The sequence below is a fragment of the Ctenocephalides felis genome, unplaced genomic scaffold, assembly GCF_003426905.1.
Source record: "Ctenocephalides felis isolate EL2017-DRISC unplaced genomic scaffold, ASM342690v1 CF-g0.4_SCAFFOLD_03570, whole genome shotgun sequence".
NCBI classification, from domain to species: domain Eukaryota; kingdom Metazoa; phylum Arthropoda; class Insecta; order Siphonaptera; family Pulicidae; genus Ctenocephalides; species Ctenocephalides felis.
Genome location: NW_020539724.1, coordinates 5,354,249 through 5,367,350, shown reverse-complemented (window position 1 = coordinate 5,367,350; position 13,102 = coordinate 5,354,249). Strand labels below are relative to the sequence as shown.

Genomic DNA, 13,102 nt, shown 5'->3' with positions numbered 1-13,102 from the left:
TAAGACTTTATATTTTTGCAAATAGAGGAGGGTTCTTTATAACCAATTGGCCGAGATCGTTAAGTTGCCACTACGGTTGCTCATTGTTTCTCGGTTCAAATCCCCAGCATGTTTGAAAATTCGAATGTATAGTTTTTCATAAATATCAAATATTAGTTCAAAATATTAAATTCAGGTGTCGCATTTCGACCTTGACACTTAGTAAATTTCTGAAAAACTCAAGTTTCGCACTTGACTGCAAGAGAGATACATAAAGATAAAAAAAAAAAAAGTAGAGGAAGAACTGGGGAAAGAGAGGGGTAGAGGCAGATGATGAATAAGAGAGATGTGTATGATACATATTCTTTATTAAAATTCAATATTAATACAATATAGGAATAAAAATAACTTTTATCATCAATAACTTAAATAGCCGAGCGGTTTAAGTGACCGCATACTCGGTGAAATCACTCTGGAGGCAGGCACAAGGTGAGACGGATCGAGTCCAGCTGAAGGCGACGACGAGCAACTCTGAAGCAGAAAAAATGGAGCAGTGCTGGTGGATGGCTGTTGGCGAGCGCAAAGGGTCCTGAAACGAACACACCAAGTGATGGTCAACCTGAGGTCCATGGTGCGAGAGGTTACACGCAGGGAGACACATTGCGGAAGATGCATGCCGGATCCAAAAATCTACCGAAAAACCACAACATGAAAAAAAATGAAAAAAAAGGAAAAAAATGGGAAAAAAAGGGGAAGGAGGAGGGGAAGGGGAGGTGGAGGAACCTAAAAAAAACCCCTTAAGTCCCAGATGAATTTTTCTCTTTTCTGTTCAATGCTGAAACTTTTTTATGTTTTTTAGTGTTCCCTCACACCAATTCCCAAAGCCAACACTCGAATGAAATGAGGTCAACGTTGAAATTTTCACAACGAGAAAAAATTACTGGGACTTAGTTAAAATTTTTAACTTTGTCCCAATAAAATTTTCTCGTTGTGAAATATTCAATGTGAGCCTCATTCATTCGAATGTTGGCTTTGGGATAATACAGCATGCATAAATAACTCGTCTGTCTTAATTGAAAAGGTTTCAGAAAATTTGGACTTAGAAAAAAAAAATTATCCGAAAGAACTTAGAAAATCAAAATTATTCGAAAGAATTATAATCAGAAAATTTGGACTTAGAAAAAAAAAATATCTGAAAGGACTTAAAAAAAAAAAAAATTATTCGAAAGAATTATAATCAAAAAATTTGGACTTATAAAAAAAAAAAATATTCGAGAGAATTATTTAATTAATCGATGAAATGAAATCATATTAATCGAATTAAAATCGTTTATACGACTTGATAAAACATGTGAAACCTTTACAATTAATCGAGACAAAAAAACAAATATAGCTGACTTGAATAATATACAAATTATTGGAAAAAGCCAAAAAAGAAATTTAATAAAACTTGTAAAATGAATTAATAAAAAATATTCAAATGTGAACATTAACTACATCAAAACTGTTTAAATCTGATTGTTATCCTTTAGAAATTGAGTTAAATAATTTTTACAACTTGAATCGAATAATAAACTTGTTAAAACAAAATTATGTTTTATCTAATCATTCAAGTCAACTCTTTGAAACTTTGATTGCATGTCTTGATCAAAATTGTTTTTATCAATAAAAGAATAAAAATCTATCATTTAGCTATGCAGCAATATAATTGAATAAATTTAAAATTAAACTACTGTAAAAGACTTTCAAAAGCTGCATTTAATTAACAATTTGGTAAGTTGTATTGAGTATTTAAAATATTTTGATCAAAACCAGCAATCGTGTTATCCATAAATAAGAATGTACATGCAGACAATGTCGCTACAGGGAAAACACATGATTCTTGATACTGGAAATGTCAAATACAAATACAAATATTTTTTCTGTATAATAATGAACAAGTGTGATAAAAAAGAGATTTTTGTAACAAAGTAAATTTGTAATTTGTAACAAAATACCATCAATTTAGGTGTTACCTAAGGAAGGATGCTAGGACCCCTTCAGCAAATAAGTAATCGATGCTTACAAAAAGCTGTATTAGTTAACTAATAATTTGGTAGCAAAAATTTAATATTCATATAAAAATTCTGAATTCCACACAAAATCAGTTCATAGTGTTATTTATAGAGCAAAAGAATCTCTAGTGAAATATTATTATGATTATTCAGCATCTTTGATACATAAGAGAAATAGAAACTTTTCTCTTTTATATATATTTAAAACAAGTATAAAATGCACTTGAATAAATAAATGAAAAAAAACTGAATCAACATGTTTTCCCCATAACAAATTAAATAAGAACTTAAGTCTTTTACACATATGTCTGCCAAATTAATTTAAAATCTTTTATTCCCATAATAGTTGTTGTTGAATAAACAAAAAATAGATTGTATAAGGTATACTATGTAAAAAATGATATTGACTTGTATATTATGATATAAACTATATTTTCAGCAGATATATGTATATAATTACACCTAAGTCTGTTTTTACACGGTAAATTGGTTCCAGAAGAAGCCGTGTAAAAAAAAAAACGTGTAAAAAAGACATTGATCTTATACAAAAATGGGTGTTTTGTTCCTAATCTCTAAAACCTATTAAAATTAGTGAAAAACAAGAATTTTTAAGAACAAGAATTCATGTTTATCTAAACATTTGCTTTGACCAGTAAAAATTGTTTGTACGCGCTAAAGGGGAATTCACTAAAATCTTTAAGCTAGTGTTCGCAAACTATCGATACTATCGATGGTTTCAGACTTTTTTCTTTCATAAATACTTTTTTGTGATATGAACATACTTCGCAAAAATTAAATTTGACAAATAAATTTAAGTACATAAAATTTCAAATCGTGCTAAATGGAATAAAATCGTGTAGAAAAATTGAAAATATTCAATTTTCAAACCGTGTTATATCAAAACCGTGTAAAAACAGACTTAGGTGTATATTAATAATGCACGAGCCAGAAAATATTCCACTAAAATATATACAGACTGCTTTATAAATGATATTGAATAACAAAGTGACAAGTTCTCAAGGCACCTTTAAACTAATTTTCATTTATTAATTTCATTTAATATAAAAAACAAGCATTAAATACATAATTAATAAGAAATATTATTGTTACAAACATAAAAAGTAGCATGTAACACAAACTCGGTCAATAATTGCTACTCCTTTCAGAACATAAATTAAAAGTAATATCTTTTTATGAATTTCTATTAAAATTAAAGTTTCACTAAAGATGACAAACAATATTGTGTTGAAGTAAAGATTTTCAAAATCATTTGACTGCTTTAAATTCAAAATTAAGAAAAACTTAATATATATATATATATATATATTTATATATATATATATATATATATATAATATATATATATATATATTACTTAATACATATATAAATATATATTTATATATATATATATAAATATATATATATATATATATATATATATATATAAGTTAAATATTGAATATTGAAAACACTATAGGTGCAACAGATATAGTACGATAAATACCTGTATATAATTCTAGAAAAATATTCTTTGACTCGCTATGTATAAAACATGCTTTGCACTTACATTGTTAAATATCCTCTGCAGCAGCTGCCAAAACATTGGGTCATTACTGGAACCACCTCTGGAGCATCTGCCAGAAATCTCAAGTACTCGACACAATATCACTACTTTAGAACCACTACATAACTTTGTCTTTTACAAGTCTATTTGACATTTTACAATTGTCCGAGTAAACTCTCTACGAAACACGCGAGACACGACTTACATTAGAGACTTTTGTGAACTTAAAATTGATTAAATAGATATGTGGAAATGTGCTACCATAACCTACAAAAGTATACACATTCATATATAAATTATACAATTGCTAATTGCATATATATAGATAAAGGATACATCAGCACTGAAAGTAAAAGGTTTAATTATAATATTGATTCGAAATGGGGGTCCTGAAAGAGATAATTATTACTATTCAAGGTACACATATGCATTTCCACACATATCCATTTTTTTTAACTTTTTACAAATGTTGCACGATATATTTTTTATGTCAGATTGATCTACAGATTTAATTAAACGATTTTATGCACAATTTAATTAAAACTAATCAAGGATTTAATTAAAAACTCTTAATTAACGCGAAATTAAGTTCATTCACAAAAATCTCTTGACATTTGAAGCAATTGAAGTTAGCTAATTGACTGCTGCCGCAATCTTGTACAATTTAAAGCGCGAAATTCAAACAGAAAATTTAATCTACAAAAATTATGAAGTATTGTTATTTAAAGTACATTGTTAAAAGTTAATAAATTTGCTTGAAATTTTTTTTTTCAGTTAAAATTGTTTATGAAATTATTTTAATATATCATATTCAATCTTATACATAAAACGAACTGAAAAAATTGCATTGCATTGCACATCATTCTATAAAGATCATTCACATGAAATACTTGATTTAATAAAAAGACAATACGAAGAATATCATATGTAACTAAAGCTAGTCTTTAAACATTTAGGCTGTCGTTTCACTTTTTCTCAAAGTTACAAAGGCAACTTGCTTTTTACATCATTATAATATTCATTCTCAGATATTTCAACTTCCTTATTACTTATTCACGATGTCGACAGATTGTTTCAAATCTATATCATTAATAGGTGTGAAACTGTAACTGTGAAACTGTAAAAGATCCAGTTAAGGGTACTTCTAAAGTCTGCGTTGGAAGTGGTCCACTGCAAGGATTAAAGTTAAAAGATACTCAGGATAATAGATAAACAAGCATGAGGTTCAGGGTTAAAAATTTGGGATCTCCTATAATGGAAAAAATGAAGTAATAATAAAATAATTAATTGTATTAGTAATTAATTGTATTAAGAATATTATTGCTGGCACAGACAACTTTAATTTGCTTTAAAGTATATTTATCAAAATATAATTAAAATGTATTTAAAACTTATTCTTTATCATTAAAATGTTCATGCTCAGATATTTCATCTTCCTTAATTGTGCTTCGTAGGTTAGTTCCAGTTAAAGGTACTCCTATAGTCTGCGTTGGAGGCGATCCATCGTAAGTTCTAAGCTCAGAAAATGCACAGCATGATCCATCGCAGACAGGAAAAATCTGGATAGACACATCATTCTGGATTCTTGGAAGTTCCTATAATGAAAATATTTAGGTCGTAATAATGAATAATGATGTGTTATATTATTAGCAAAATTAATTAAATAATAAACTATATCATATAAAAAAGTAATAGTAATAATCAAACCACTCATATTTTTTGCTGTAAAGTTTCTATAAATTACTTTATTATTATAAAAAATTATACTTATTCAGATCATTCAGTATCAAATTATTTAAATGCTTGTAATTATACTATTTTAAATATTAAATTTTAAACAAATCACGTCTCCACAAGATTGTATAAACGTATCTGAAAGCTTGAAGTTTTTTTCTCTTATAATATAATTCTTCATTCTCATTTTGTAGTACATGCCAAAATTATATAGTTACCTATATTTACATTTTTAAAGGTTTCAGCATTTGTAAATCAGCATAAATGCATACTTCTATTAATATGTGTATCAGAACTTGTCTCATTATCTCTGAAGTACAGGGACAATTATGATACCATCCCGAACAATTATTTTTCTTCAAAGTCTGTATACTTGCAACAGTGAAAGAATCCATAACACTATAAAATAAAAAGTCAGTGAAATTATTGTTAATAAATAAATACTTGTTTGTGAAACATATATAAAGTTCTTATTAATTTTAAACTCAATTCATTCTAAAAGCATTGTAATAGTAGAAACTTGTATGTATGTTATTCGAAGCACATCAATAATTATCAATTCATTGACAGTTATTTAAACCCAGTAATGCTTTTGCTTCAAAGTACTTGATGGGACAAAGAATTAATTTTTCATTATAAAAAGAATTGTAAGTATTAATCTGATTCAATAAAGAATTTATCTATAGAATCTAGTGAATTCATTACAATTCATTTCATGCAAATCAATCAGGCGATATTCAAATGATGGACGAAATTAATGTAGTGGCTAACCTGTCTTTGACAGTTCTCTACTTCTCTATATTCCCAAACTAGTGGCGCCGCGACTCTATGGTGAGTACTACGTGCACTGACGAAAAAATAGAATACTACAAAGCGATGAATGAACATTCATGAATGGAAACTAAAACGAAGCTCAACAACTTACGTATGGTCAATGTGATAAAATCGTGTTAAGTGTTATTTAGTGTTAATTATTGCTTTTATTATTAACTTTTTTATTGTTTATTGTGCAATTAATGTATCTACTCAATTTAGTGTGAATATTATCATTGGATTATTAATTTGGTAAGTGGAATAAAAATTATTTTTGTAGTAGTTAGATTTTGACAAGCTCGTAACGTAAACAATGCTCTTCTTTGATGAGTTTCATTGACGGGAAATGAACTAGTATTTGTAATAAAATAACTAATATTTATGAAAATTTGTACATATTATTAAGAATTATACACATTTTGTTGAGAAATATGCATTTATGCGACTGACTCTATAAATATCTACTCAAAGTTGCACTCTCATAGAGATAGATTATTTTTGTTGTCTATTATATTAAAAGACACTTAACCACTTTTTATAATATAACGAAGCTTCATTTAATTTAGTTCTTATTTAATACAACATTTCAATTTTATTAAATTATTTGATATGAATCAAATCAATATGAAACTTTGGTCAAAACTTATTATTAAGCTGTACTTAGTTTTTGTTGTCTCTATAATTTATTTAGAATACCTTTAGAAATCAAATTCAATTTATACCTGAAAATTTAGTTGAATAATATGCATAATTCTCATGCTCTATAACTTTGTTTATTTATAATATATATATATATATATATATATATATATATATTTAATATATTATATATTATTAATATATATATATATATATATATATATATATATATATATATATCAAATTGTATATAAACTGTATGATTTTGCTTAGTTTCATAAAACAGTATCTCAAAACGCTTCTCAAATTTTTCAATGGTACGATTGCTCATTATTTTATATTAATTTTCTTTTATAATTAATATCAGAGTAATAAAATAATCTGATTCATAAAATTTGGTTTCATGAATGGTACATACCTGGAAAATTTATATTATGTGTTTTCCAAAAATCCAGTACCTGTTGCTCACAAAACAAAGCCTCATCATGGGGGCCCCACAATTGATAACCGTTATACCACAAATACACAAATTTAGACCTGAATTCAATATAAAATTGTAATTATTTTTCATTCAAGAAATTTAATCCAAAGAAAATATGCTTCTTTGAACAAAGTTTTTTGAAACATGATTTTTTTCTGTTGCATATGGTAATTTTAGACCTTCGGTTCTTTGAGTTGTATTTAAATGATGCGTTTCTTATGAATTCAGTGAAATTAGAATATAGTTCAAAAGTTTTTGATTACAACATGAAGAAGAAACTTAAAATAAATTTTAGGAAATGTGTTTTTTAAAATATCATTTGAGCAAATCAATACTTTAGTCTTCCTTTATCGTATTCAAAAAAAAAAATCATGCGATTGACTCCTCAAAAAAATAGAGATGACTATTACATATTACAATATTAGTTTTATCAAATAATTTACAAAGTAAATATATTCATTTATTACTCTATATCTCCACCCAAGCACTTACAGATAATTTCATTCATTCACATTTTAGAGATAATTTAATTCCAAACAATCTCATTAAAAATAAGATTATGTAACTTTCAAAAATGTTTTCTTTTGAATTATTGCATCGCTGCTAAATCAAAATTCTGATAATCAAATTACCAAAACAATTATATAATTGTATAATCATAGTAATTAATTCTTTCTTTAATTATGCGCTCCGTTTTATATGGGAACAAAATTTCACAGATATCAATCGTCATGTTTGTTTATCAAATGATATGAAATTTTATCAATTTTATTTTTAAAAATAAAACAAGCCCCCATCAATTTGATACTTCGATTGGAAAATGATTAAAATATTATCATTTGTGATAAGATGTAATCGAAAAATGATGTACTAACATAAAAGGTCTGACTAATTTTCATATAATGCATTTTCAAAATGTTTTTACTGTGTACAATTTTCTTTATATTTTCAAAAATGAGATTTAATTTTAATATTTTTGATACATCAATTATTACATGATATACACAATGTATTTGTGTAATATGAACAATATATTAAAGAAGATTTTTTTCCAGTAAATCTTCACTTAGAGCCATTTTTTAATATGTTCATAACTTATTTAATCACATTTTTTCGATTTTCAGTTTGATAAAATAAACTTAAATTTAAATTAGTGAAATCAACAAAACAAATTGGGCAATTTTCTTTTTTTGGGGACACAAATAATGCGAACAATTTTATCTAAAAATATATAATTTCTTATAATTGTTCTTAAAACATTTAATGTTTCAAATCTTTTGGCAAATATTATTTGATATGCACAATACATTTGAAATAAATATATTGTAATAATAAATAATACATTGTCAGACGCATTTTTCTTATCATTAGTTAATTTAGCCAGTTTTTAAATAATATAATTTTACATGGTAATATTTTTTTAAATGCATCTGTATTCGCATTCCAGTATGTGAGATAAAATATGTATACTTATATTAAAAATAACAAATGTATTTAAAAAAATATAAAATAGAGACATGTTTAATGTTGTTTCTAGTATATAGTTTCTAGTATTCTTGTAAGGTAATTATAGAGTCAAAGTAAAAAGGTTTTAGAAATATAATTACTTTACAATACGCAATCGTAATTGTGAATTAAAATATCTTGAGTAATAATATATCTGAAATTATAATTGATAAAACACATCCTCTTCACGATTTTGTATTCAAGTAACATATGTTCGCACTTTTCACAAAATTACCTGTAAATCCCATCCCCTGCTTCTTTCTTATAAAATCCAATGTATCTAAAGTAAAAGATTGTTATCCCAAAGTGTATAATAATAATCCATGTGGTCAATAAGCGAAACATAATAAGCCGGCCAAGAAAACATGTTCTCACAAATAAAATTACATGACTTGAACCAATTTCTCTTTATTGTCCGAATGAAATAAGTAGGCGTGAGAAAACATCAACCCCGTAAGTTATATAACATGTATTAGAGGGTTTTGGATTTCGTATTTTGGAATCTTTTTTCGTATTTAAATGCCTCCTGCACCGGCTGAGAAATCAGACTGGTAGCAAGATTTTTCGAGGGTTTAAAGTCTCAAATTACCACAGAAACGACGTCACTAAAAATAGCACATAAAGCAAACACCTGTTTTTGACTCGCATGTGAAAAACATAAATGAATATTATATGCATGAGAATGGATATGTTTCCAAACATTAGGACTTGATAACATTTAAACAAAATTATTTGAATTGCATATTGTACGTGGGATCGGTTCAAAAAGATTACATATTATTATCGTGGATTAACATAAATATTCAGTATTAATAATTAACTATTCACTCATATATATTAATTATTAGCTTATTAGAGATAAGCCTCGGAACTCGCAAAGTACAGAAGTCGTGGCAGAAATTACCTAACTTTACTCACATTTTTGTTCAAATAAAACTATCATTTTTCTTTTTACATCATACAAAAAATTATAAAAAATGCATGGCGTTGTCAAGTTAGTTGTATAAATGTTAGTGCTGATTTCCAGTGTTGTGCACACTTTTCTAGATGTAACCTACTAACGTTAATATCCACTGATGATGACATTAAATTAAATGTCGAAACGTTTGGAATTAAAGATTAATTTATAAATCTTTGCTTTTTATTCTTTGATGTATCGCCCCACAAGAACTTACTCATATTAATTATTGTTAGACAAAGTATTACGTTGTTGTTAACTTTTCGAAGGTGAAGTTGGTTTTCGGCAGAAAATCCTTTATTCATTTTCTTTGATGTTTAAAGTCATTCTGTACTGTTTGATCCAAATTTGGAAAAAGTTTGAGTTCTTGTTTTCTCAAAAACGACCTTAACTTGAACGCCATACGTTGACTCTATAAATTCAGTTTACAACAAAGTATTAATTCAAAATAATTAAATATTCGTTAGGCCAAATGTGCTCCCAACCTAAAACTAAGCTAGTTTCAGGTCAGAGTGCGTTCGTCCCTAATCGCCAATACCGGGCAAGTTCAGTTGTTAATCAATCTCGCATATCTCAAAAACTATTGCATGAACCAATTCGAAATTTTTGTCACAATCTTGGTAAAATATAATAACAATGTGCGCCAAGTTTCATCAAAATCTCAAAATCCGCTTTTGAGAATATACCATGGTGCATCTGTTTAAATATTCCGTAGGCCAAATGTGCTCTCAACCTAAAACTACGCTAGTTTCAGGTCAGAGTGCGTTGGTCCGTAATCGCCAATACCGGACAAGATCCGTTGTTAAAAAATCTCGTATATCTCGAAAACTATTGCATGAACCAATTCAAATTGTCACAATATTGGTAAACTATAATAACAATGTGTGCCAAGTTTCATCAAATTCGCAAAATCCGCTTTTGAGAAGATGCCATATTTTTAAATATTAGTACTGAAAGTTAAAATTTAATCGGTTATTATAACAGAGAATAAAATATTACATTTACAATCAAATTAATTGTTATAAATCTCTTTAAACCATTTTATAGTATTTTTTTTTTAAATGGCCTTTAGATTTTACAAAAACGCGAATTTTATATATTAAATATTCCTAAGTCCAATATCTGAATAATCCATAAATTTTTAAAAGTCTTATTTTTACAATCAACTTTTTTTTTATCAATCAAATTTTTCACAGAATCTATAAAATTCATATTTCCAAAAACGCTTTTTATTTTACCAGCCAGATCTGTTTACAAAAAAGCTTTTTTTAAAACAACGCTGGAATACCAAGCATACGCTAGATGTAAAAAAATACACATTTTTTATTCTTCATCATTTCAGAGATTCGGGGTAAAATGTTTGCGTTTATGCATGTTTTGTGTACGATGAATATAGCACGTGTTGGTTTCTAAACCAGCTTTTTTCAAACATTAAATATAGAGAAATATTTATGAAAACGTTCTTTTCCACCACATTCATGTGCTAAGTTAATGTAATTATGAGTGGATATTCTGTTTCGACTCTTAAGTAAATAGAAAACTTTCTGAATTAATATTTTATTACTTTCTACAAAGTTTTCGAGTATACGGACGAATTTAAAGTTCTTTAAGGCACTGAAGTAATAGCAAAGTTAGGTTTTAACTAACATGAGGATTTAATTTAAAGACTTAAGTTTTCCGAGTCGATTTTTTAAATTTAATTCAATTTACTTTATATGAAGTCTGTGGAAAATTATGTAGTAAACTGAAGGAAAAGAAAACATTTTGACAGTGGTTATCTTGTCACTTTCTAATTTTATTTATAGATAATCTGATTGTGTTGCAAATCTTTCAATATTTGCAATCGATGTCTAATATATAATGATGTTATATAATTATTATATATTAAAATTCTATAGAGTAAGAAATAGTCGACCAAAAATCGAAAATGAAAATTTTCGCATAGAGTAAGTTATAGCAATCGACCAAAAATCGAAATGAAAACTTTTTCAAAATTTTTAGGTCAAATTAATATATTATATTCTACTAAATAATTTATTAATTTTACGACATAAAATATAGTTCAGAATCATTTTTAAACTACAGTGTCATATTCTCTTCGAATGGAGTGCGTTGACATACATCATACATATATTTGACCGAATTAAATTGCGCAACATCGCTTATTTTTTATTACGTATTATGTTATTATTTAAAGCTTCATAACAAGCATGACCTTAAAAAGCTATGATAAATATGTGATAAGAATAAACCATTTGGCTCGACTAATTCTCTACATTTGCCAAAGCTTCGAAAACAATTTGTTAATGTCTAATTATATCGCACATAAAGTTAAAAGTAAGTTGCATTAAAAATAAACTTACGAGATAAAGGAACAACAGATTATTTATATAAAGTAATCATTAGAGAATAAAGAGATCAACTGTTTTTTAAGGACTTCTTAAAATTTGATCACATATCATAAAGAAATTCTTGGTACTACATATGCAACGTTTGCAAATACCATTTTTTACCCTTGGTGGTCTTTTCACATGTATTGATAAGAGTCAAATATATTTATCCAAAAGATTAGATAAGTTTAGCAAATTTATGATTATGATAACACATTATGAATGAATTTGCATCTTGTGACCTTTGATATTATAAATTTTGTTTGTGAGCTGTCTATATTTTAAATTATGCCAGAAAATTAATAAATATGGACTTGAGAGTGTAATGTTTTGACTCTGCAAATCGATTGATAAATGATAAATGAAACTGATTGATGAATGAAACTGATGAATAGAATGATTTTATGCACTTAAAATATACATGTGTTTATTTTTTGTTTAAAGTTTTGTAATTTTAATAAGTTCATTAATGATTGTTCGCAACAGACAGAATGCCTCTATGATGGTGAATAATTTACAAAGGAAAATAAATATTAAATTTCCAGCTAAACTATGACTTAACTTCTTAAAATATATCATTCAACGCGAAATTTATCTGAAATATGTGGTGCAAGCTGGTATTTTAAATTTTTGTATTTTTATTAACTATAAATGTTTTGTTCAGCAACAAAGCTTTCAATTATTGTGTTTCTCAAATAAAATATTATATCTGATTAAACATAGTAGCTGATTTAATATATCCACTATCTAGAAACGAGATTTTCATTTGAAACGGATATCCTTTTCGGTTTTGCATATATATGAAACTTGAGTAAGCTATTAGCAAATATTTATTAAGAAAAAAAAAACATGTCTTTAATCGATACGAACAAACTTATGGCGCTAAAATTATCACGAACGTATAATGACGTTGAATGTTTACTTTGCACATATAATCGTTAAATAACGATATTTTATTGCAGATATAATGTTGTATTATTA

General features: G+C 26.7%; 2 protein-coding genes across 2 annotated transcripts in view; one reads left to right on the top strand and one right to left on the bottom strand.

Annotated features, from left to right (window-relative positions):
* Positions 1-396: 396 nt before the first annotated feature.
* On the bottom strand, positions 397-3,732 carry LOC113383137. The gene is made up of 2 exons (XM_026621385.1): positions 3,604-3,732; positions 397-669 (listed from the first exon to the last, which is right to left on the bottom strand). Exons 1-2 carry the CDS (start codon positions 3,637-3,639, stop codon positions 397-399), a joined length of 309 nt encoding a protein of 102 aa, XP_026477170.1. The 5' UTR covers positions 3,640-3,732.
* Positions 3,733-6,288: 2,556 nt separating this feature from the next.
* The window catches only part of LOC113383135 (ETS-like protein pointed), a 45,326-nt gene continuing 38,512 nt past the window's right edge, over positions 6,289-13,102 (top strand). The window contains exon 1 of the mRNA XM_026621384.1: positions 6,289-6,399. The gene's annotated coding sequence lies outside the window, so the exon portion shown is untranslated. The remainder of the gene's footprint in view (positions 6,400-13,102) is intronic.

Bases quoted from the DNA above. Each gene is read 5' to 3' on its own strand.
- LOC113383137 (XM_026621385.1), bottom strand. From the start codon at position 3,639: ATGTTTTGGCAGCTGCTGCAGAGGATATTTAACAAT. The intron at 670-3,603 runs GTAAGTGCAAAG...GTTTTTCGGTAG, and splicing joins TGCAGAGGATATTTAACAAT to ATTTTTGGATCCGGCATGCA.